The sequence below is a fragment of the Dendropsophus ebraccatus genome, chromosome 13, assembly GCF_027789765.1.
Source record: "Dendropsophus ebraccatus isolate aDenEbr1 chromosome 13, aDenEbr1.pat, whole genome shotgun sequence".
NCBI lineage: Eukaryota > Metazoa > Chordata > Amphibia > Anura > Hylidae > Dendropsophus > Dendropsophus ebraccatus.
This window is the reverse complement of record NC_091466.1, coordinates 79972579-79999476: the sequence shown is the minus strand read 5'-3', so window position 1 is coordinate 79999476 and position 26898 is coordinate 79972579. Positions and strand designations below refer to the sequence as shown.

Here is a 26898-nt window from a genome sequence, read left to right as displayed (position 1 = left end):
CTCCTATATATGAAGAGACCCTATAGACCGGGGGATCCTATATATGAAGAGACCCTATAGACCTGGGGCTCCTATATATGAAGAGACCCTATAGACCGGGGGACCCTATATATGAAGAGACCCTATAGACCTGGGGCTCCTATATATGAAGAGACCCTATAGACCTGGGGACCCTATATATGAAGAGACCCTATAGACCTGGGGACCCTATATATGAAGAGACCCTATAGACCTGGGGCTCCTATATATGAAGAGACCCTATAGACCTGGGGACCCTATATATGATGAGACCCTATAGACCTGGGGGCCCTATATATGAACAGACCCTATAGACCTGGGGGCCCTATATATGAACAGACCCTATAGACCGGGGATCCTGTATATGAAGAGACCCTTGGATCTACCTCGTCTCGCAGTACCACAGCTCTCCACCAGGGCGCGCACTGACATCACTATCTCTGTATCTCTCATCCATTGGGTGGTCTGTCTATAAGACTCCTGGCTGTGGGGGGCGGCCTCAGTAATATAAGGTAGAACAGGGGCAGCCAGGTAGTAGACGCACAGATGGAGCAGAGCTGGGTTGATATACAGGACTGATATGATACATTACACTGAGCTGCCGTCCTAGGGGAAACCTCAGATAAGGAACCTACAAACTCTGCTCTCCTACATCTGTCGTGTCAGGCTGACACGTCATCAGTCTGGGGGGGGGGGGGGGGGGGGGGGGGGGGGTTGTGACGTCATCAGTCTGGGGGGGGGGGGGGGGGGGGCTGTGACATCATCAAGCCAGGGGGGCTGTGACATCATCAGTCTGGGGGGGAGGCTGTGACATCATCAGTCTGGGGGGGCTGTGACATCATCAGTCCGGGGGGGGGGGCCTGTGACATCATCAGTCCGGAGGGCTGTGACATCATCAGTCTGGGGGTCTCTTACCCATCACAGCCGCTCATCTTCCTTGCACAAATAAGAGAGACCCCCGAGTCACCAGAGCTGCCGGGATAATCGGGCATAGTATGGAGCGCAGAACAACCAGCAGACACCGGCAGATAGCCCCCAATAACGTGTACCCCCCACCAGCTCCACAAAGAAACCAGAGCCCCCCTTACCCGTCACTGATAAATATCATTTTTCATCTCTAATAATCTAGAATATTTAAAGTGACTCTGTACCTAGGCCACGGCCGATGGGCATAAAAGTTGTTTTTTAGGACAATAACTGCATCACCTGCCGAACGAAGGAGCCCGGGACGGATCTTAGATTACAAGCAGCTGACGGTATATGGGGGGGGTATATACACCTGGGGGCACTGGCTGCCGGATTAGCGGACTTCTTCTGGACTATTATACTTATTAGGATCCGGTTCTTTAGAAAACTTCTTTTTTATTCTCAGAGGTTATATTTACAATGAGATCAGGGGTCGGAGCCGCCATCACTGGACCGGACCCTCAGCGGATGACAAGGACCCCGCCACTACATCTCCTCTATCAGGATTGTCCTCACACTCAGCGCTGCACATCTGCCCCCTCACCACTAGGGGGAGTCCTATATATCTACATGTGGTATATATCAGCGCAGTCCACACGGCCATCTTCCTCCTCCTCCTCGCTGCGTTCCAACCGTCACGCCTTCGCCCCAGCGCTGCCCGTCTGCCACTTGTTACCACTCAGGGGCTTCTTCTGACGGTCCTTGCTGCCCGGCATCCTCTTCACTTTGGCGCCATGTTCCTCCGTAATCGCCAGCAGCTGCAGATCCTCGTACGGAGACTTTGCCAGTTTTTCTACTTGTATCTTTTCCAGAATATATTCCTGAGGAGAGACGGAAAATTATAACACACCGGACAGGCTGGAGGATATATGAGTATAATACACCGGACAGGCTGGAGGATATATGTGTATAATACACCGGACAGGCTGGAGGATATATGTGTATAATACACCGGACAGGCTGGAGGATATATGTGTATAATACACCGGACAGGCTGGAGGATATATGTGTATAATACACTGGACAGGCTGGGGGGGGGGGATATATGTGTATAATACACCGTAGCAGGATGGGGGGGGATATATGTGTATAATACACCGGACAGGCTGGGGAAGGGGGGATATATGTGTATAATACACCGGACAGGCTGGGGGGGGGGGGGATATATGTGTATAATACACTGGACAGGCTGGGGGGGGGGGGGATATATGTGTATAATAAACCGGACAGGCTGGGGGGGGGATATATGTGTATAATACACCGGACAGGCTGGGGAAGGGGGGATATATGTGTATAATAAACCGGACAGGCTGGGGGGGGGGGATATATGTGTATAATACACCGTAGCAGGATGGGGGGGGGGGATATATGTGTATAATACACCAGACAGGCTGGAGGATATATGTGTATAATACACCGGACAGGCTGGGGGGGGATATATGTGTATAATACACCGGACAGGCTGGAGGATATATGTGTATAATACACCGGGCAGGCTGGAGGATATATGTGTATAATACACCGGACAGGCTGGGGGGGGATATATGTGTATAATACACCGGACAGGCTGGGGGGGAGATATATGTGTATAATACACCGGACAGGCTGGGGGGGGATATATGTGTATAATACACCGGACAGGCTGGAGGATATATGTGTATAATACACCGGACAGGCTGGAGGATATATGTGTATAATACACCGGACAGGCTGGGGGGGGGGGGGATATATGTGTATAATACACCGTAGCAGGATGGGGGGGGATATATGTGTATAATAAACCGGACAGGCTGGGGGGGGGGATATATGTGTATAATACACCGTAGCAGGATGGGGGGGGGGGGGGATATATGTGTATAATACACCGGACAGGCTGGAGGATATATGTGTATAATACACCGGACAGGCTGGGGGGGGGGGGATATATGTGTATAATACACCGGACAGGCTGGGGGGGAGATATATGTGTATAATACACCGGACAGGCTGGGGGGGGGGATATATGTGTATAATACACCGGAGCAGGATGGGGGGGGGAAATATGTGTATAATACACCGGACAGGCTGGAGGATATATGTGTATAATACACCGGACAGGCTGGGGGGGGATATATGTGTATAATACAACGGAGCAGGATGGGGGGGGATATATGTGTATAATACACTGGAGCAGGATGGGGGGGGGGGATATATGTGTATAATACACCGGACAGGCTGGAGGATATATGTGTATAATACACCGGACAGGCTGGGGGGGGGATATATGTGTATAATACAACGGAGCAGGATGGGGGGGGATATATGTGTATAATACACCGGACAGGCTGGAGGATATATGTGTATAATACACCGGACAGGCTGTGGGGGGAAATATGTGTATAATACACCGGAGCAGGATGGGGGTGGATATATGTGTATAATACACCGGACAGGCTGGAGGATATATGTGTATAATACACCGGACAGGCTGGGGGGGGGGGGGGGTTGGATGGATGACGGATACACTGAATGACTGACTTGGCCGATAATCGCCCCATGTTAAAGGGTCCCAGGTTATGGTTATGCATTGGCTCAGTGGTTAGGCTGTAGGTTGGCTCAGTAGTTAGTAGGTTGGCTCAGTAGTTAGTACTAGGGATGAGTGACCCTGGAGCAGCTGGAGTCCATCCGAACCCGATCGTTCGGCATGTGATTAGCGGCGGCTGCTGAAGTTGGATAAAGCCCTAAGGCTATGTGGAAATCACGGATATAGTCATTGGCCGTATCCATGTTTTCCAGACAACCTTAGAGCTTCAGCAGCCCCAGCTAATCACATACCGATCGATCGGGTTGGGATGGACTCCAGCATGCTCCAGGTTCTCTCATCTCTAGTTAGGCTGTAGGTTGGCTCAGTGGTTAGGCTGTAGGTGGGCTCAGTGGTTAGGCTGTAGGTGGGCTCAGTGGTTAGGCTGTAGGTGGGCTCAGTGGTTAGGCTGTAGGTGGGCTCAGTGGTTAGGCTGTAGGTGGGCTCAGTGGTTAGTATGTAGATAGGCTCAGTGGTTAGGCTGTAGGTTGGCTCAGTGGTTAGGATGTAGATTGGCTTAGTGGTTAGGCTGTAGGTGGGCTCCGTGGTTAGGCTGTAGGTTGGTTCAGTGGTTACGCTGTAGGTTGGCTCAGTGGTTAGGTTGTAGGTTGGCTCAGTGGTTAGGCTGTAGGTGGGCTCAGTGGTTAGGCTGTAGGTGGGCTCAGTGGTTAGGCTGTAGGTTGGTTCAGTGGTTACGCTGTAGGTTGGCTCAGTGGTTACGCTGTAGGTTGGCTCAGTGGTTAGGCTGTAGGTGGGCTCCGTGGTTAGGCTGTAGGTTGGTTCAGTGGTTACGCTGTAGGTTGGCTCAGTGGTTAGGCTGTAGGTTGGCTCAGTGGTTACGCTGTAGGTTGGCTCAGTGGTTACGTTGTAGGTTGGCTCAGTGGTTAAGTTGTAGGTTGGCTCAGTGGTTAAGTTGTAGGTTGGCTCAGTGGTTAGGTTGTAGGTTGGCTCAGTGGTTAGGCTGTAGGTGGGCTCAGTGGTTAGGCTGTAGGTTGGCTCAGTGGTTAGGTTGTAGGTTGGCTCAGTGGTTAGGCTGTAGGTGGGCTCAGTGGTTAGGCTGTAGGTTGGCTCAGTGGGTGGACATTTGGTAGCATCACTGTGTAATCCAGTTGGTTCATTGATCTATTAGTTGATCGGGATTTACCTTGATCATATCCAGCTTCTGGGTAAGCTCCACCTCCGCCAGCGGCCCGTAATGCTTCATGTGACACTGCTCCGCCAGATTAATGACAGCCAGCAGTAAGCTGCCAATCTCCACACTCTGCAGAGAGAAGGGGGATCAGCATCAGAGAAACACTACATCCACCACAACGCAGCACAGCAGGTCCTGTACACACTGCACCAACAGGGGGCAGCAAGGAGATGCGGTACTCTTCCCCCCTGCTTTACACTACAGCTCAGCCCAGCTATGATCAGCAACCACCAACAGGGGGCGTCCCCCCCCTCACAGGATCAGCTGATCCCCCATGCTTTACACTACAGCTCTGGCTGCTTGGCACAGATTACACTGAAGGCATCACAGCTGTCTGTTCTGTCACAGTCTCCATATTATCCTTCTCTCCCTCTCTCCGTATCCTTCTCTCCCTCTCTCCGTATCCTTCTCTCCCTCTCTCCGTATCCTTCTCTCACTCTCTCCGTATCCTTCTCTCACTCTCTCCGTATCCTTCTCTCACTCTCTCCGTATCCTTCTCTCACTCTCTCCGTATCCTTCTCTCCCTCTCTCCGTATCCTTCTCTCCCTCTCTCCGTATCCTTCTCTCCCTCTCTCCGTATCCTTCTCTCACTCTCTCCGTATCCTTCTCTCCCTCTCTCCGTATCCTTCTCTCCCTCTCTCCGTATCCTTCTCTCACTCTCTCCGTATCCTTCTGTCACTCTCTCCGTATCCTTCTGTCACAGTCTCCATAGTATCCTTCTCTCCCTCTCTCCGTATCCTTCTCTCCCTCTCTCCGTATCCTTCTCTCCCTCTCTCCGTATCCTTCTCTCCCTCTCTCCGTATCCTTCTCTCCGTATCCTTCTGTCATTCTCTCCGTATCCTTCTCTCCCTCTCTCCGTATCCTTCTGTCACTCTCTACGTATTCTTCTGTCACTCTCTCCGTATCCTTCTGTCACTCTCTCCGTATCCTTCTGTCCCTCTCTCCGTATCCTTCTCTCCGTATCCTTCTCTCCCTCTCTCCGTATCCTTCTCTCCCTCTCTCCGTATCCTTCTCTCCGTATCCTTCTCTCCCTCTCTCCGTATCCTTCTCTCCCTCTCTCCGTATCCTTCTCTCCCTCTCTCCGTATCCTTCTCTCCCTCTCTCCGTATCCTTCTCTCCCTCTCTCCGTATCCTTCTCTCCCTCTCTCCGTATCCTTCTCTCCCTCTCTCCGTATCCTTCTCTCCCTCTCTCCGTATCCTTCTCTCCCTCTCTCCGTATCCTTCTCTCCCTCTCTCCGTATCCTTCTCTCCCTCTCTCCGTATCCTTCTCTCCCTCTCTCCGTATCCTTCTGTCACTCTCTCCGTATCCTTCTGTCACTCTCTCCGTATCCTTCTGTCACTCTCTCCGTATCCTTCTGTCACTCTCTCCGTATCCTTCTGTCACTCTCTCCGTATCCTTCTGTCACTCTCTCCGTATCCTTCTGTCACTCTCTCCGTATCCTTCTGTCACTCTCTCCGTATCCTTCTGTCACTCTCTCCGTATCCTTCTGTCACTCTCTCCGTATCCTTCTGTCACTCTCTCCGTATCCTTCTGTCACTCTCTCCGTATCCTTCTGTCACTCTCCGTATCCTTCTCTCCCTCTCTCCGTATCCTTCTCTCCCTCTCTCCGTATCCTTCTCTCCCTCTCTCCGTATCCTTCTCTCCCTCTCTCCGTATCCTTCTCTCCCTCTCTCCGTATCCTTCTCTCCCTCTCTCCGTATCCTCCTGTCCCTCTCTCCGTATCCTTCTGTCACTCTCTCCGTATCCTTCTGTCACTCTCTCCGTATCCTTCTGTCACTCTCTCCGTATCCTTCTCTCCCTCTCTCCGTATCCTTCTCTCCCTCTCTCCGTATCCTTCTGTCACTCTCTACACCCCCCATCCTGCGGCCGTTCTCACCTGATTTCGGAACTGACTCTTCTCCAGGTTAAAGGTCATCTCCAGCTGTTTGTTTCTCTCCTGCAGTCGGTCGTAGTCGAGCTGCAGCCGGGACAGCTCACTGGTCATCGTCTATGGGACACAGAGACATGTGACACCAGGCATGATGGTGTTCTATATATTTACAGGGAAGATCAAATCCACCCAAATCCATGTGTACAGCGGTGAGAGAGCGAGGACCCTCCCTGCAGTCCATCCCATTCATGTCTATGACAGTCTATTGCCTATGAGAATATCAGGTACACAATTCTGCCTGCTGGGGGCGCTCCCTGGCTGCATCACATCAGCTCGGTGTTGCGGATTATCTCGGACATCTTTACACTCGGCCATTGTTTCCTTTGTTACTATGTTTCAGAATTGAGTTCTTTTCGTTTCCAATCCTGTATTGTGAGCGAGCGGCAGCTAATCCCGCCATTAAGTCACCGCACAACCTGAGATTGCTCAAGTATCCTGGCAGAGCTTCACCACAAATGGAGCGCAGCTCTGGGGAGATCACATGCAGGAGTGCAACACGACACCAACAGCTATAACCTCACAGCAGGTGCCGGGCTGCTAAGCTTACAATCTAATGCCTCACATTTCTGCATTAAATAAGATTGCGCCATATTATGGATATTGTGTCCTCCCGTCCTGTGTTACCATCCAAGCTTCACTAATGATTTATGACTCCATACTGATCTATATCCAGAGCTGCACTCACTATTCTGCTGCTGGGGTCACTGTGTACATACATTACTGATCCTGTATTATACTCCAGAGCTGCACTCACTATTCTGCTGGTGGGGTCACTGTGTACATACATTACTGATCCTGTATTACACAGACTATGCCAGCAGAATATTCCTTCCTGTGTTCAGTCTTGGTCGCTCCATTACTAGAGACTGAGCCTAACAACAAGCAGTCTGCAGCAGATTGCTGAGAGGTGAGACACCTGGTGAAGGGGACATACGAGCTGTTTCTGGGGTGTCTACAGGGTTCGGGGTGGAGACATTACCAGCTTCATGGTGTCGTACTGTCTCTTCAGAGCCTCCAGCCGGATCTGGGAGCTCTCCTGGTCATCTGCCAGATCCGTCAGATTGTTCACCAAGTTCTCATTGGTCAAAGAGAGGGTCTGGTAGCGTCTGATGATGGCCTTCACCGGGGAGTCCACCCCGTACTCCAGATAGTCTACACATACAGGAACAGGAGGGGACACATCACAGGGGGCTATGGGGGGACACATCACAGGGGGCTATGGGATCTGGGGGGCACATCACAGGGGGCTAAGGGGGCACACATCACAGGGGGCTATGGGGGTACACATCACAGGGGGCTATGGGATCTGGGGGGCACATCACAGGGGGCTAAGGGGGCACACATCACAGGGGGCTATGGGGGTACACATCACAGGGGGCTATGGGATCTGGGGGGCACATCACAGGGGGTTAAGGGGGCACACATCACAGGGGGCTATGGGGGTACACATCACAGGGGGCTATGGGATCTGGGGGGCACATCACAGGGGGCTAAGGGGGCACACATCACAGGGGGCTATGGGGGGACACATCACAGGGGGCTATGGGGGGACACATCACAGGGGGCTATGGGGGGACACATCACAGGGGGCTATGGGGGGACACATCACAGGGGGCTATGGGGTCCGGGGGACACATCACAGGGGGCTATGGGGTCCGGGGGGGTACACATCACAGGGCTATGGGGTCCGGGCCTTGGGGGGGCTGTATACAATGGCTGCTATATACTGGGCGTCACCACTGGGGGCTGTATACAATGGCTGGACATTGTTTGGGTGGATATATAGGGGGGGCTATTACTGACAATATATATATATATATTCATATATTCAGCCTCAATGGAGCCGACCAGTCTGATGTGTGCTCACCAGTATATTCCCAGTTACTTACTCTCTGGAACCTTCTCCACCATTTTCAGCAGGAAATTCTCATACAACTTATGCGTCTTGATCCTTTTGTGCAGATTCTTTTGTCTGAGAACAGAAAGACGGGAAAACAATCAGTGAAATACCCGATAACCCTCTGACCCCGGGGGGGGGCGCTCTATGAGGAGGACACACAGGACCATCACCACCCAGAGGGGGTAACAGACAGGACCCCCACGCTACCTCTTCCTCCTGTCCTCCAGTTGGGCCGCCAGCTCTACAATCTCGATCTGCCGGAGCTCGTTCTGCCGCGTCTCGGCCTGGTACTTGGCTATCGCCCGTCTTCTCTTGGCGTCGCTGTCCTTCAGGAACCCCTCAAACTTCTCAGCCTTCTCCGAGTACTGCCGACAATGGAGACAATATCTGAGTACTATCAGAGGGTCTCCTCCAGCCTAGGAGTGCTGGGGGGGGGGGGGTCTCCTCTGCTTTGGGGGTCTCTGCCAGTGCTGGGGGGGGGGGGGGGGGGGGGGGAGTCTCTGCCAATCTGGGGGTGTTCTCTAGTGCTGGGGGGTCTCCTTCGATCTGGGGGTGTTCTCCAGTGCTGGGGGCTCTCCTTCGATCTGGGGGTGTTCTCCAGTGCTGGGGGGTCTCCTTCAATCTGGGGGTGTTCTCCAGTGCTGGGGGGTCTCCTTCAATCTGGGGGTGTTCTCCAGTGCTGGGGGGTCTCCTTCAATCTGGGGGTGTTCTCCAGTGCTGGGGGGTCTCCTTCGATCTGGGGGTGTTCTCCAGTGCTGGGGGGTCTCCTTAGATCTGGGGGTGTTCTCCAGTGCTGGGGGGTCTCCTTAGATCTGGGGGTGTTCTCCAGTGCTGGGGGGTCTCCATAGATCTGGGGGTGTTCTCCAGTGCTGGGGGATCTCCTTAGATCTGGGGGTGTTCTCCAGTGCTGGGGGTCTCCTTAGATCTGGGGGTGTTCTCCAGTGCTGGGGGGTCTCCATAGATCTGGGGGTGTTCTCCAGTGCTGGGGGGTCTCCTTAAATCTGGGAGTGTTCTCCAGTGCTGGGGGTCTCCTTAGATCTGGGGGTGTTCTCCAGTGCTGGGGGGTCTCCCTAGATCTGGGGGTGTTCTCCAGTGCTGGGGGTCTCCTTAGATCTGGGGGTGTTCTCCAGTGCTGGGGGGTCTCCCTAGATCTGGGGGTGTTCTCCAGTGCTGGGGGATCTCCTTAAATCTGGGGGTGTTCTCCAGTGCTGGGGGGTCTCCTTAGATCTGGGGGTGTTCTCCAGTGCTGGGGGGTCTCCTCCACCCTTCTTACCTCCTTCTGTCTCACAGTAAACTCCTCCTTGTGCTCCTGCAGCAGACGCATGCGCTCCCCGTACTCCTCCCGCTTGTGCACCAGCTCCTGGCTGACCCGGTCGTACTCCACCTCTTTCTTCAGCACCAGCGTCTTCTGTAACGTGTTCTTACTGGTGTCCAGTATCTTCCCAGCGGCCTCAGGAGAGAAAAGAGACGACACAATGACTTACAGCCTATAGGGCAGCAGATGGATCCATCCGGGCCTATAGGGCCTATACATCCAGTAGCTTCACCTGACACACATGAGCACTCACCCTGGCCGAGCATACGTGTGTGAGAGAGGGAGGGAGGGGCGCTGCAGGGGACCATGATTCCCCTCTATACCTGGTGCCCCCGTCCCATGATTCCCCTCTATACCTGGTGCCCCCGTCCCATGATTCCCCTCTATACCTGGTGTCCCCGTCCCATGATTCACCTCTATACCTGGTGCCCCTGTCCCATGATTCCCCTCTATACCTGGTGCCCCTGTCCCATGATTCCCCTCTATACCTGGTGCCCCTGTCCCATGATTCCCCTCTATACCTGGTGCCCCTGTCCCATGATTCCCCTCTATACCTGGTGTCCCTGTCCCATGATTCCCCTCTATACTCTTCCTGGTGCCCCTGTCCCATGATTCCCCTCTATACCTGGTGCCCCCGTCCCATGATTCCCCTCTATACCTGGTGTCCCCGTCCCATGATTCCCCTCTATACCTGGTGCCCCCGTCCCATGATTCCCCTCTATACCTGGTGCCCCCGTCCCATGATTCCCCTCTATACCTGGTGCCCCCGTCCCATGATTCACCTCTATACCTGGTGCCCCTGTCCCATGATTCCCCTCTATACCTGGTGCCCCTGTCCCATGATTCCCCTCTATACCTGGTGCCCCTGTCCCATGATTCCCCTTTATACCTGGTGCCCCCGTCCCATGATTCCCCTCTATACCTGGTGCCCCCGTCCCATGATTCCCCTCTATACCTGGTGCCCCCGTCCCATGATTCCCCTCTATACCTGGTGTCCCTGTCCCATGATTCCCCTCTATACCTGGTGCCCCCGTCCCATGATTCCCCTCTATACCTGGTGCCCCCGTCCCATGATTCCCCTCTATACCTGGTGCCCCCGTCCCATGATTCCCCTCTATACCTGGTGCCCCCGTCCCATGATTCACCTCTATATCTGGTGCCCCCGTCCCATGATTCCCCTCTATACTCTTCCTGGTGCCCCTGTCCCATGATTCCCCTCTATACCTGGTGTCCCCGTCCCATGATTCCCCTCTATACCTGGTGCCCCCGTCCCATGATTCCCCTCTATACCTGGTGCCCCCGTCCCATGATTCCCCTCTATACCTGGTGCCCCTGTCCCATGATTCCCCGCTATACCTGGTGCCCCTGTCCCATGATTCCCCTCTATACCTGGTGCCCCTGTCCCATGATTCCCCTCTATACCTGGGGCCCCTGTCCCATGGTTCCCCTCTATACCTGGTGTCCCTGTCCCATGATTCCCCTCTTACCTGGTGTCCCTGTCCCATGATTCCCCTCTATACCTGGTGTCCCCGCCCCATGATTCCCCTCTATACCTGGTGTCCCTGTCCCATGATTCCCCTCTATACCTGGTGTTTCTGTCCCATGATTCCCCTCTATACCTGGTGTTTCTGTCCCATGATTCCCCTCTATACCTGGTGTCCCTGTCCCATGATTCCCCTCTTACCTGATGCCCCTGTCCCATGATTCCCCTCTATACCTGGTGCCCCTGTCCCATGATTCCCCTCTTTACTCTTCCTGGTGCCCCCGTCCCATGATTCCCCTCTATACCTGGTGTCCCTGTCCCATGATTCCCCTCTATACCTGGTGCCCCTGTCCCATGATTCCCCTCTATACCTGGTGCCCCTGTCCCATGATTCCCCTCTATACCTGGTGTCCCTGTCCCATGATTCCCCTCTATACCTGGTGTTTCTGTCCCATGATTCCCCTCTATACCTGGTGTCCCTGTCCCATGATTCCCCTCTTACCTGATGCCCCTGTCCCATGATTCCCCTCTATACCTGGTGCCCCTGTCCCATGATTCCCCTCTTTACTCTTCCTGGTGCCCCCGTCCCATGATTCCCCTCTATACCTGGTGTCCCTGTCCCATGATTCCCCTCTATACCTGGTGCCCCTGTCCCATGATTCCCCTCTATACCTGGTGCCCCTGTCCCATGATTCCCCTCTATACCTGGTGTCCCTGTCCCATGATTCCCCTCTATACCTGGTGTTTCTGTCCCATGATTCCCCTCTATACCTGGTGTCCCTGTCCCATGATTCCCCTCTTACCTGATGCCCCTGTCCCATGATTCCCCTCTATACCTGGTGCCCCTGTCCCATGATTCCCCTCTTTACTCTTCCTGGTGCCCCCGTCCCATGATTCCCCTCTATACCTGGTGTCCCTGTCCCATGATTCCCCTCTATACCTGGTGCCCCTGTCCCATGATTCCCCTCTATACCTGGTGCCCCTGTCCCATGATTCCCCTCTTTACTCTTCCTGGTGCCCCTGTCCCATGATTCCCCTCTATACCTGGTGCCCCTGTCCCATGATTCCCCTCTTTACTCTTCCTGGTGCCCCCGTCCCATGATTCCCCTCTATACCTGGTGTCCCTGTCCCATGATTCCCCTCTATACCTGGTGCCCCTGTCCCATGATTCCCCTCTATACCTGGTGCCCCTGTCCCATGATTCCCCTCTTTACTCTTCCTGGTGCCCCTGTCCCATGATTCCCCTCTATACCTGGTGTCCCCGTCCCATGATTCCCCTTGTCCCCCCCCCCCCAGTCCCCTCCTTTACAGACTGTATAACTGCTATGATCTGTTGCCTGTCACCCGGATTGTGGGGTCACATGTTATACCAGAATGAGGAGGCCCCCACAGACATTGGACCAGACTACAACTCCCAGCATGCCCAGCATTACACAGTCTCTGTAATATCTTCCATCTGGTGACGGCTCCCCTCTTACTCCCCACAGCTCCTGTTCTCTTACTATTGGACCCAGTGCTGAGAGTTTGTTTCAGTGTATCAGTGGCGGCATCAGCCGGGGGGGGGGGGGGGGGAAGATGCAGCTGTAACAAACCCTCAGCAGAGCTGCAGGCCATGGAGGAGCCCAGCATGCACCCTGCTGCGGATAGTCACTGACTGCAAGGGGATCCATCAGTAGCTCCCAGCAGTCACAGTCCAATCATGGGGAGGGGTGTAGGGGGCAACAAGACCCCCGTGATCAGCGTGTAGGGGGGTCTCCACACCTCATAGACAACACACATACATTACTGGGAGCAAGCGTCACCACTACCTCTTTTATCACCGGGATCTGAGTGACATCATCTTCATCCTCATCCCTGAAAAACAAAGTTACAGCTTCATAGTGAAGATTTACAGTCCGCTCCCCACAGAGACCCCCGAGACCTACTCTCCATACTACACAGTGACAGCGAACCCTGCCAGCCAAGCCCGCACCCCGATAGCCGAGACCGCACCCCGACATCCCAGCCCATACAGTATATACCCAGGTTATACCAGCTGTACCTATATAATTATATACAGTATATACCCAGGTTATACCAGCTGTACCTATATAATTATATACAGTATATACCCAGGTTATACCAGCTGTACATATATAATTATATACAGTATATACCCAGGTTATACCAGCTGTACATATATATAATTATATTCAGTATATACCCAGGTTATACCAGCTGTACCTATATAATTATATTCAGTATATACCCAGGTTATACCAGCTGTACCTATATAATTATATTCAGTATATACCCAGGTTATACCAGCTGTACCTATATAATTATATACAGTATATACCCAGGTTATACCAGCTGTACCTATATAATTATATTCAGTATATACCCAGGTTATACCAGCTGTACATATATAATTATATACAGTATATACCCAGGTTATACCAGCTGTACATATATAATTATATACAGTATATAGCAGCTGTACATATATAATATATACTGTATATACCCAGGTTATACCAGCTGTACATATATATAATTATATTCAGTATATACCCAGGTTATACCAGCTGTACCTATATAATTATATTCAGTATATACCCAGGTTATACCAGCTGTACCTATATAATTATATTCAGTATATACCCAGGTTATACCAGCTGTACCTATATAATTATATACAGTATATACCCAGGTTATACCAGCTGTACCTATATAATTATATACAGTATATACCCAGGTTATACCAGCTGTACCTATATAATTATATTCAGTATATACCCAGGTTATACCAGCTGTACATATATAATTATATACAGTATATACCCAGGTTATACCAGCTGTACATATATAATTATATACAGTATATAGCAGCTGTACATATATAATATATACTGTATATACCCAGGTTATACCAGCTGTACATATATATAATTATATTCAGTATATACCCAGGTTATACCAGCTGTACCTATATAATTATATTCAGTATATACCCAGGTTATACCAGCTGTACCTATATAATTATATTCAGTATATACCCAGGTTATACCAGCTGTACCTATATAATTATATACAGTATATACCCAGGTTATACCAGCTGTACCTATATAATTATATTCAGTATATACCCAGGTTATACCAGCTGTACATATATAATTATATACAGTATATACCCAGGTTATACCAGCTGTACATATATAATTATATACAGTATATACCCAGGTTATACCAGCTGTACATATATAATTATATACAGTATATACCCAGGTTATACCAGCTGTACATATATAATTATATACAGTATATAGCAGCTGTACATATATAATATATACTGTATATACCCAGGTTATACCAGCTGTACATATATAATAAATACAGTATATACCCAGGTTATACCGGCTGTACATATATAATTATATACAGTATATACCCAGGTTATACGAGCTGTACATATATAATTATATACAGTATATACCCAGGTTATACCAGCTGTACATATATAACATATACTGTATATACCCAGGTTATACCAGCTGTACATTATATACAGTATATACCCAGGTTATACCAGCTGTACATATATAATTATATACAGTATATACCCAGGTTATACCAGCTGTACATATATATAATTATATACAGTATATACCCAGGTTATACCGGCTGTACATTATATACAGTATATACCCAGGTTATACCAGCTGTACATATATAATAAATACAGTATATACCCAGGTTATACCGGCTGTACATATATAATTATATACAGTATATACCCAGGTTATACCAGCTGTACATATATAATTATATACAGTATATACCCAGGTTATACCAGCTGTACATATATAATTATATACAGTATATAGCAGCTGTACATATATAATATATACTGTATATACCCAGGTTATACCGGCTGTACATATATAATTATATACAGTATATAGCAGCTGTACATATATAATATATACTGTATATACCGAGGTTATACCAGCTGTACATATATAATAAATACAGTATATACCCAGGTTATACCGGCTGTACATATATAATTATATACAGTATATACCCAGGTTATACTAGCTGTACATATATAATTATATACAGTATATACCCAGGTTATACCAGCTGTACATATATAACATATACTGTATATACCCAGGTTATACCAGCTGTACATTATATACAGTATATACCCAGGTTATACCAGCTGTACATATATAATTATATACAGTATATACCCAGGTTATACCAGCTGTACATATATATAATTATATACAGTATATACCCAGGTTATACCGGCTGTACATTATATACAGTATATACCCAGGTTATACCAGCTGTACATATATATAATTATATACAGTATATACCCAGGTTATACCAGCTGTACCTATATAATTATATTCAGTATATACCCAGGTTATACCAGCTGTACCTATATAATTATATTCAGTATATACCCAGGTTATACCAGCTGTACCTATATAATTATATACAGTATATACCCAGGTTATACCAGCTGTACCTATATAATTATATTCAGTATATACCCAGGTTATACCAGCTGTACATATATAATTATATACAGTATATACCCAGGTTATACCAGCTGTACATATATAATTATATACAGTATATACCCAGGTTATACCAGCTGTACATATATAATTATATACAGTATATAGCAGCTGTACATATATAATATATACTGTATATACCCAGGTTATACCAGCTGTACATATATAATAAATACAGTATATACCCAGGTTATACCGGCTGTACATATATAATTATATACAGTATATACCCAGGTTATACGAGCTGTACATATATAATTATATACTGTATATACCCAGGTTATACCAGCTGTACATATATAATTATATACAGTATATTCCCAGGTTATACCAGCTGTACATATATAATTATATACAGTATATTCCCAGGTTATACCAGCTGTACATATATAATTATATACAGTATATACCCAGGTTGTACCAGCTGTACATATATAATATATACAGTATATACCCCGGTTACACCAGCTGTACATATATAATTATATACAGGAGATCCCCAGGTTATACCAGCTGTACATATATAATTATATACAGTATATACCCAGGTTATACCAGCTGTACATATATAATTATATACTGTATATACCCAGGTTATACCAGCTGTACATATATAATTATATACAGTATATACCCAGGTTATACCGGCTGTACATATATAATTGTATATAGTATATACCCAGGTTATACCAGCTGTACATATATAATTATATACAGTATATACCCAGGTTATACCAGCTGTACATATATAATTGTATACTGTATATACCCAGGTTATACCGGCTGTACATATATAATTGTATACAGTATATACCCAGGTTATACCAGCTGTACATATATAACATATACTGTATATACCTAGGTTATACCGGCTGTACATATATAACATATACTGTATATACCCAGGTTATAGCGGCTGTACATATATAATTGTATATAGTATATAGTATATACCCAGGTTATACCAGCTGTACATATATAATTATATACAGTATATACCCAGGTTATACCGGCTGTACATATATAATTGTATATAGTATATACCCAGGTTATACCAGCTGTACATATATAATTGTATACAGTATATACCCAGGTTATACCAGCTGTACATATATAATTGTATACAGTATATATCCAGCTTATACCAGCTGTACATATATAACATATACTGTATATACCTAGGTTATACCGGCTGTACATATATAACATATACTGTATATACCCAGGCTATACCGGCTGTACATATATAATTGTATACAGTATATACCCAGGTTATACCGGCTGTACATATATAATTGTATATAGTATATACCAGCTGTACATATATAATTGTATACAGTATATACCCAGGTTATACCAGCTGTACATATATAATTGTATACAGTATATATCCAGCTTATACCAGCTGTACATATATAACATATACTGTATATACCTAGGTTATACCGGCTGTACATATATAACATATACTGTATATACCCAGGCTATACCGGCTGTACATATATAATTGTATACAGTATATACCCAGGTTATACCGGCTGTACATATATAATTGTATATAGTATATACCCAGGTTATACCAGCTGTACATATATAATTGTATACAGTATATACCCAGGTTATACCAGCTGTACATATATAATTGTATACAGTATATATCCAGCTTATACCAGCTGTACATATATAACATATACTGTATATACCTAGGTTATACCGGCTGTACATATATAACATATACTGTATATACCCAGGTTATACCAGCTGTACATATATAATTATATACTGTATATACCCAGGTTATACCGGCTGTACATATATAATTGTATACAGTATATACCCAGGTTATACCGGCTGTACATATATAATTATATACACTATATCCCCAGGTTATACCGGCTGTACATATATAATTGTATACAGTATATACCCAGGTTATACCAGCTGTACATATATAACATATACTGTATATACCTAGGTTATACCGGCTGTACATATATAACATATACTGTATATACCCAGGCTATACCGGCTGTACATATATAATTGTATACAGTATATAGCAGCTGTAGGGATAGACTTGGTCAGGTGACTGCTCCCTGCCCCCGCACTGTAGGGGTTAACCCTCTCACCTGCCCTCCTCCAGTTGGGTGACGAACACGTTCCTCTTCCCGACCTCCAGGTGGAGCTGATACTTCGGGGGGTCCCCGGGGGGCTGCTCCCTCTCCGCCATCCCGAGGCCTCCGGACACAACCGAGCAGAGAAGTTACATTGTATCCTGCAGCGGAATGCACCAGCCGGGACGGCGTTCTATCACCATAGCAACCGGCCATCAATCACACAGGCCCCGCCCCGCCTCCTCCAGCCTGTTTGCTGTAGCTGCGGCTTGTGTGGTAACCTGGAGCCTGTACACACAGCCAGCCGGATTACAGGCAGCAGTGCGGACCAGTGACGTCACAGCTGAGTGTATATACAGTCCTGGCCGCCTGACATGGGGGTGCAGATCAGTGACGTCACAGCTGAGTGTATATACAGTCCTGGCCGCCTGACATATGGGGGGGGGGGGGGGGGGGGAGGCCCTGTTTGCTTTGTCTCCGCTCTGGTCCCAGTCAGCGGTCCTGTAATACCCTGATATATCGGACACCATGAAGCTCAGTAGGGTCCTTGGTGTCCGTCACGTGACTATATATATATATATATATATATATATATATATATATATATATATATATATATTCCTATTACAGAACCGGGAAGCAGAGTGTGTAATCGCACGCTCAGGCCTCATTCACACCTTCCACCATTACACGGCTGTTAGTTTCATATGGTCCGTATATTTACTGATCCACAAAAATGACTGACAAGTCTCGTATGGACCATAACTGCGGTGGCAGAGTGTCCTACAGAGCAGCGCTTCTCAAACTTTTTATACTGGAGCCTTACCCAACAGACCAAGAGGGCGCCTGGGCCTCACCACACTGACCAAGAGGATGCCCGGGCCTCACCACACTGACCAAGAGGATGCCCGGGCCTCACCAGACTGACCGAGAGGGCGCCTGGGCCTCACCACACTGACCAAGAGGGTGCCCGGGCCTCACCCAACAGACCAAGAGGATGCCCGGGCCTCACCACACTGACCAAGAGGGTGCCTGGGCCTCACCACACTGACCAAGAGGATGCCTGGGCCTCACCACACTGACCAAGAGGATGCCTGGGCCTCACCAGACTGACCGAGAGGGCGCCTGGGCCTCACCACACTGACCAAGAGGGCGCCTGGGCCTCACCACACTGACCAAGAGGATGCCTGGGCCTCACCACACTGACCGAGAGGGCGCCTGGGCCTCACCAGACTGACCGAGAGGGCGCCTGGGCCTCACCACACTGACCAAGAGGGCGCCTGGGCCTCACCACACTGACCAAGAGGATGCCTGGGCCTCACCACACTGACCGAGAGGGCGCCTGGGCCTCACCAGACTGACCGAGAGGGCGCCTGGGCCTCACCAGACTGACCGAGAGGGCGCCTGGGCCTCACCACACTGACCAAGAGGATGCCTGGGCCTCACCACACTGACCAAGAGGATGCCTGGGCCTCACCAGACTGACCGAGAGGATGCCTGGGCCTCACCACACTGACCAAGAGGATGCCTGGGCCTCACCAGACTGACCAAGAGGATGCCTGGGCCTCACCAGACTGACCAAGAGGATGCCTGGGCCTCACCACACTGACCAAGAGGATGCCTGGGCCTCACCAGACTGACCAAGAGGATGCCTGGGCCTCACCACACTGACCAAGAGGGCGCCCGGGCCTCACCATCTGGTGAAAGTCTATTTAAAAGCTGATAAAAGCTATATACCCAGTAACAGTGGGTACTATCAGGGGTGGACATGGAGAATACTGCTGGGGCCACCTACCACCCATCTCCCAAGCTCTAGATACTAATAAAGCAAGTAATAAATAAGTTAATAATGTTGCTAACATGGAGATTTTTGCAAACAGCAAAAGGACTGTGCAGATAATAGTTACTTTTGTGAAAACTGGCTCCCCAGCTGGGCCTCACCAACAACTAGGGGGCGCCTGACAGTTTGAGAAGCACTGTCCTATACAGGGTCCTAAAGCCCAGTGCGACCGAGACCCCCGCTCACTCTGCAGGAACAGGTCTCCACTCACAGTGTATGCTGCCGGCCATTATTAACCCCATCCATCAGCCTCCCTCCAGCCTCTCCCCTGCCTCCCTGCAGCCTCTTCCCCACCTCCCTCCAGCCTCTCCCCCACCTCCCTGCAGCCTCTCCCCGGCCTCCGCCACATCACCCTCCAGCCTCTCCCCCACCTCCCTACAGCCTCCCCGCAGTCTCTCCCCTGCCTCTCTCCAGCCTGTCCCCCCACCTCCCTGCAGCCTCTCCCCAGCCTCCCTCCAGCCTCTCCCCCGGCCTCCCTCCAGCCTCTCCCCCATCTCCCTCCAGCCTTTCCCTCCCCTCCACCTCCCTGCAGCCTCTCCCCCGGCCTCCCTCCAGCCTCTCCCCGGCCTCCGCCACATCACCCTCCAGCCTTTTCCCCCATCTCCCTGCAGCCTCTCCCCCATCTCTCTCCAGCCTCTCCCCCATCTCTCTCCAGCCTCTCCCCCATCTCTCTCCAGCCTCTCCCCCATCTCCCCGCAGCCTCTCCCCCATCTCCCGGAAGCCTCTCCCCCACCTCCCTGAAGCCTCTCCCCCACCTCCCTCCAGCCTCTCCCTCCCCCCCCCCTGCAGCCTTTCCCCCCCCTCCCCCAACCCCCCCCCGCAGCCTTTCCCCCCCCTCCCTCAACCCCCCCCTGCAGCCTCTCCCCCCCCCCTGCAGCCTCTTCCCCCCATCTCTCAAGCCTCTCCCTCCCCCTGCAGCCTCTCCCCCCCCCTGCAGCCTCTCCCCCCCCCTGCAGCCTCTCCCCCCCCTCCCTCAAGCCTCTCCCCGGCCTCCCCCCCCTCATCACCCACCATTATATACAGTTATATATATTCAGTATATACCTTCACAATCTAAACAATCAGCCTGATCCGGCCGCAGTCTCTCTCGGCCGTTCCCATGGAGAGGTCGTAGCTGCTGGAGTTATCAGTGACAGGGAAGGTCACCCGCCATGGAGTGTAGAGCCGGCTGGAGGCTTCGCTTTAATAGAACTTTGATACTGACATATATTTGGCTGCATCTCCGGCTGCTAAACATAGAGGCATCGCAGGCATCTCTGTGCGGTTATATACCCAGTAACAGCGGGTACTATCAGGGGTGGACATGGAGGCATCGCAGGCATCTCTGTGCGGTTATATACCCAGTAACAGCGGGTACTATCAGGGGTGGACATGGAGGCATCGCAGACATCTCTGTGCGGTTATATTCCCAGTAACAGCGGGTACTATCAGGGGTGGACATGGAGGCATCGCAGGCATCTCTGTGCGGTTATATACCCAGTAACAGCGGGTACTATCAGGGGTGGACATGGAGGCATCGCAGGCATCTCTGTGCGGTTATATACCCAGTAACAGCGGGTACTATCAGGGGTGGACATGGAGGCATCGCAGGCATCTCTGTGCGGTTATATACCCAGTAACAGCGGGTACTATCAGGGGTGGACACGGAGGCATCGCAGGCATCTCTGTGCGGTTATATACCCAGTAACAGCGGGTACTATCAGGGGTGGACACGGAGGCATCGCAGGCATCTCTGTGCGGTTATATACCCAGTAACAGCGGGTACTATCAGGGGTGGACACGGAGGCATCGCAGGCATCTCTGTGCGGTTATATTCCCAGTAACAGCGGGTACTATCAGGGGTGGACACGGAGGCATCGCAGGCATCTCTGTGCGGTTATATTCCCAGTAACAGCGGGTACTATCAGGGGTGGACACGGAGGCATCGCAGGCATCTCTGTGCGGTTATATACCCAGTAACAGCGGGTACTATCAGGGGTGGACATGGAGGCATCGCAGGCATCTCTGTGCGGTTATATACCCAGTAACAGCGGGTACTATCAGGGCTGGACATGGAGGCATCGCAGACATCTCTGTGCGGTTATATACCCAGTAACAGCGGGTACTATCAGGGGTGGACATGGAGGCATCGCAGGCATCTCTATGCGGTTATATACCCGGTAACAGCGGGTACTATCAGGGGTGGACACGGAGGCATCGCAGGCATCTCTGTGCGGTTATATACACAGTAACAGCGGGTACTATCAGGGGTGGACACGGAGGCATCGCAGGCATCTCTGTGCGGTTATATACCCAGTAACAGCGGGTACTATCAGGGGTGGACACGGAGGCATCGCAGGCATCTCTGTGCGGTTATATACCCAGTAACAGCGGGTACTATCAGGGGTGGACATGGCGGAGCAGTATCCTATAGACCCAGACTGGCCCACACAGCCCCCAGGAGCACTCGCGGAAGGCCAGGGTAGCCTGTGCGGGGTTGTGGCGGCTCGGTGGGTCACTTTGGCACTTGTCATGGTAGCCTGGAGCGGCATTGAAACCCACCCAGATTTGGAATAACCCAAGTGTAACCTGGTGTGTGGGTGCAGGAAGAATAGACCAGAGTCCAATTGCTTAACCAGAATAACGTCCGTTCACTAAAGATCTTGAGTGCAATACAGTAATAGCGCTCTGGTAACTGTAGGTGCAGGTGAGAGGTAGTTGGTAGACAAAAGGAAAGTGGAGTAGAGGGGCGTCTTGAGGGCTCTGTCCAATGTAGCTGTGTACTCTGCTGGGATAGCAAGGTGAAGAACAGAAGAAGAAGATACTCGCACTTACGTAGAGATATCTTTGACTGTCTTATTCCCTATAGTGTCGGGATACCCATCATGTGAGGGTAGTACGAGGTCCCATGTCCCTGTGCTGGGTTGAGCAGAGTTTCCGAGGTTTCTCAGAATAGCCGTGCGTTGCAGTAGGATACTTAGGCGTTATCTGCAGCTTTGTCCTACTGGGGTCAGAACCTAACTCAGGTATGCTGCCCTGTCTCGTGTAGAGTGTATCCCTGACCTGGACAAGGACGTTTTTCCTCCTGAGGGGGTCTAGCACTGCATGCTAGCTGCCGTTACTTAAAGGGGTTATCCAGCGCTACAAAAACATGCTTAATTGCAAACCGCACCTGAACTGGAGACAACAGTAGGGGGGAAAGTGGCCATGTTTTTGTAGCGCTGGATAACCCCTTTAAAGCTCTCTATCTCTGTGTGTCTCTCCAACTCCTGACTAGAGGCCCCCCCTCCCCCCACCAGGAACTAGCCTCTTTTTATAGGGTGTACTAAGCCTACTGGTGATTGGTGGCCCTGTGTGTGAGAGAAAAAAGGAAGGCGAAAGAGACGGAAAGATGCACCTGCACAGAAAACAACAATAAGGGCCATAAGACATGCTTCAGCTGTGCATAGTACAATAGGAAATACAGACAGTGACACCTAGTGGGGAAATCTATCAGTACACTCCTGCTTCATCCCACTGTGAGAACCTGAGTATGTTACTTTCCCAGGTGCATAAAGACCTGTGCTGGGACACTACGCTGTGGCTGCCAGGCCTAAGGTGGCACTACCCATGGGGATTACAATAATAGGTGATGCCCTGTTCATAGCAGCAGCAGGAATTCTCGATTCTAGACATAGAGCAGTATGAGGGGATGAGCTTCTCCCTTGGGAGACCACCAACCTACCATAGAGGGTCCTATAGGCCATGCAAGGAGCGGACTCCCTATTGGAGGGGTAGTCAGTGGTGTCTGCAGCAGTATATTCTAGAATGTTTCTGGTTCCGGACCTTTCCATAGACAGAAATACAACAGCCCTACGAAGGGTCCAGACTTGTAAGCCAAAGCTCGTGGACCCCAAAGTAGGATATGTGATGGCCCCCACCTACCAGACGCCATTTATAATGCACACGTGTTCCTATGTGTCGGGCGGTCTCCTGGCTTAGTAATAACTTATACCAGCCAAGGAACAGCGGGTCTCAGGGATGACCTCCACCGTCCTCCATGGCATCTGCTGGCACCATCTCAGTCATACTGTATTCTGGATGGACTCTGTGTCCTCTTACATCCTCCTGTTATGGTGTAGGAAGGTATTAGAGGTGCTATCCCCTGTGTATACCCATAGTGACCATGCCGAGCCCCCTTACCCAGGCTCTGGGGGGCGCTGTGGGATATAGGTGCTATCCCCTGTGTATACCCATAGTGACCATGCCGAGTCCCCTTATCCAGGCTCTGGGGGGCGCTGTGGGATATAATATAGGTGCTATCCCCTGTGTATACCCATAGTGACCATGCCGAGTCCCCTTACCAAGGCTCTAGGGGGCGCTGTGGGATATAGGTGCTATCCCCTGTGTATACCCATAGTGACCATGCCGAGTCCCCTTACCCAGGCTCTGGGGGGCGCTGTGGGATATAGGTGCTATCCCCTGTGTATACCCATAGTGACCATGCCGAGTCCCCTTACCAAGGCTCTAGGGGGCGCTGTGGGATATAGGTGCTATCCCCTGTGTATACCCATAGTGACCATGCCGAGTCCCCTTACCCAGGCTCTGGGGGGCGCTGTGGGATATAGGTGCTATCCCCTGTGTATACCCATAGTGACCATGCCGAGTCCCCTTACCAAGGCTCTGGGGGGGCGCTGTGGGATATCGGCAGTAGTGGATTATAATAGGGGCATTTCGGGCGGCAGCCCGGGGCCCTGAGCTCCTGGGGGGCCAATGACCACCCAAAAAGACTTATACTTTCACTGGTGTACTGTCTCCTGGCTACACTTCCGCCATGATTTGCAAAAAATCACAGAGCCTGCTCCAGCAATAGGAATTAGTCCCGGTCTTAACTTATAAGCCAGGTGGGGAGGACCATGTGCTTCCAGATTACACTGGGCTCCTACTTTCTCCAACTTCCTGAATGTCAGGGTATGGCCTGATAAAGCAAAGAGGGGATAACTACCACAGGCGCGGGACCCAGACCTGTCCACGCTGATGGGGATTGTCGATGTGCCCAGCTGTCTCTTGCTTAGTTTCCTCGACTGATGTTGAGGGGCCAGTCATGTAGATCTGGGGCCCGTACGGATAACTACTGACCGGGAGTACGGGTTAATCTCATATATAAAGTATTGCAACACAAGCCACGGTTGTCAGAATTCCCCTTCAGGTGGTCTCCTCAGCCTAAAGTGCAAGTTTTCTACCAATAACATCCAGAGACTTTACAAAACCGCAAGTTTCCTTACCTCAGTCTATTTGCTACCACAGGATATGTAAAACCTCTTAAAGGGAACTCGCCTGCAAACAAAACCTCAAAAGTTGCACTTTGAAACGCAGACATTGAAAAGTGTTGTACTGTGCCTTTAAGAGATCCTGGAGTCTGTGTCTTTATACCACTGCCCCATCACACTACAGAGGGGAACTAGGAACGCCTTCACCGGGCGTTTGTAGGGTCCCAGGGAGCTACTACTACTACTCCGCAACAAGTCCCGCAACACCTAGCTCTGCATATAACACCTTGCACCCTGCGCCACCACAGTCATACAAAGGACTGGTCCAAGGGCGCACAAAGATGATCCATAATGATGCTATGAAAGTAATGCTGGGATTTACACCACATAACCTTCAGCCCAAGGACACAGGATAGCCAACACTCCGCACTACTACACATCTCAGAGACAATGCCAGGTGCTTCCACAATCCCCAGAGCAGCTGCTGAGGATCATCTGTCCACAGGGGAATCAGGTTCATCAAACAATAGACATTGTCACTGGCCCTGAATGACTGTAAGAGAACGCCACTCATTCACACAGTAACCAACCCAAGATTTAATTACATGTAACAATTCTGAATGATATCGGGACAACAATAGAACAGGAAACTAATACTGCCCCCTATGTACAAGAATATAACTACTATAATACTGCTCCTATATACAGGGATATAACTACTATAATACTGCTCCTGTATACAGGAATATAACTACTATAATACTGCTCCTATATACAGGGATATAACTACTATAATACTGCTCCTATATACTGGAATATACTACTATAATACTGCTCCTATATACAGGGATATAACTACTATAATACTGCTCCTATATACAGGGATATAACTACTATAATACTGCTCCTATATACTGGAATATACTACTATAATACTGCTCCTATATACAGGAATATAACTACTATAATACTGCTCCTATATACAGGAATATAACTACTATAATACTGCCCCTATATACAGGAATATAACTACTATAATACTGCTCCTATATACAGGAATATAACTACTATAATACTGCTCCTATATACAGGGATATAACTACTATAATACTGCTCCTATATACAGGGATATAACTACTATAATACTGCTCCTATATACAGGGATATAACTACTATAATACTGCTCCTATATATAGGAATATACTACTATAATACTGCTCCTATATACAGGGATATAACTACTATAATACTGCCCCCTATATACAGGAATATAACTACTATAATACTGCCCCCTATATACAGGGATATAACTACTATAATACTGCTCCTATATACAGGAATATAACTACTATAATACTGCTCCCTATATACAGGAATATAACTACTATAATACTGCTCCTATATACAGGGATATAACTACTATAATACTGCTCCTATATATAGGAATATACTACTATAATACTGCTCCTATATACAGGGATATAACTACTATAATACTGCTCCTATATACAGGAATATAACTACTATAATACTGCTCCTATATACAGGGATATAACTACTATAATACTGCTCCCTATATACAGGAATATAACTACTATAATACTGCTCCCTATATACAGGGATATAACTACTATAATACTGCTCCTATATACAGGAATATAACTACTATAATACTGCCCCTATATACAGGAATATAACTACTATAATACTGCTCCTATATACAGGAATATAACTACTATAATACTGCCCCCTATATACAGGAATATAACTACTA

At 49.3% G+C, this 26898-nt stretch overlaps 1 protein-coding gene across 2 annotated transcripts; it reads right to left on the bottom strand.

Moving 5' to 3' along the window:
* Positions 1–1381: 1381 nt before the first annotated feature.
* Positions 1382–21064, bottom strand: CCDC197 (coiled-coil domain containing 197). Of its 2 annotated transcripts, XM_069950351.1 has the most exons (10): positions 20941–21064; positions 18072–18180; positions 13174–13219; positions 9841–10017; positions 8775–8932; positions 8557–8639; positions 7647–7819; positions 6614–6724; positions 4689–4805; positions 1382–1805 (listed from the first exon to the last, which is right to left on the bottom strand). In XM_069950351.1, the coding sequence occupies exons 2-10, from the start codon at positions 18170–18172 to the stop codon at positions 1620–1622; spliced, it is 1152 nt and encodes a 383-aa protein (XP_069806452.1). In that variant the 5' UTR covers positions 18173–18180; positions 20941–21064; the 3' UTR covers positions 1382–1619. The 2 variants fall into 2 exon arrangements, with proteins under 2 accessions (XP_069806452.1, XP_069806453.1); XM_069950352.1 differs by lacking the exon at positions 20941–21064 and having other exon boundaries at positions 18072–18381.
* Positions 21065–26898: the final 5834 nt, after the last annotated feature.

Excerpts from the sequence above, each read along its gene's own strand:
- CCDC197 (XM_069950351.1), bottom strand. The coding sequence starts at position 18,172 with ATGGCGGAGAGGGAGCAGCCCCCCGGGGACCCCCCGAAGTATCAGCTC. Across the intron at positions 8,933-9,840 it reads TTACTGTGAGACAGAAGGAG|TACTCGGAGAAGGCTGAGAA; the intron begins GTAAGAAGGGTG and ends CATTGTCGGCAG. Across the intron at positions 7,820-8,556 it reads GGTGGAGAAGGTTCCAGAGA|ACTATCTGGAGTACGGGGTG; the intron begins GTAAGTAACTGG and ends CTGTATGTGTAG.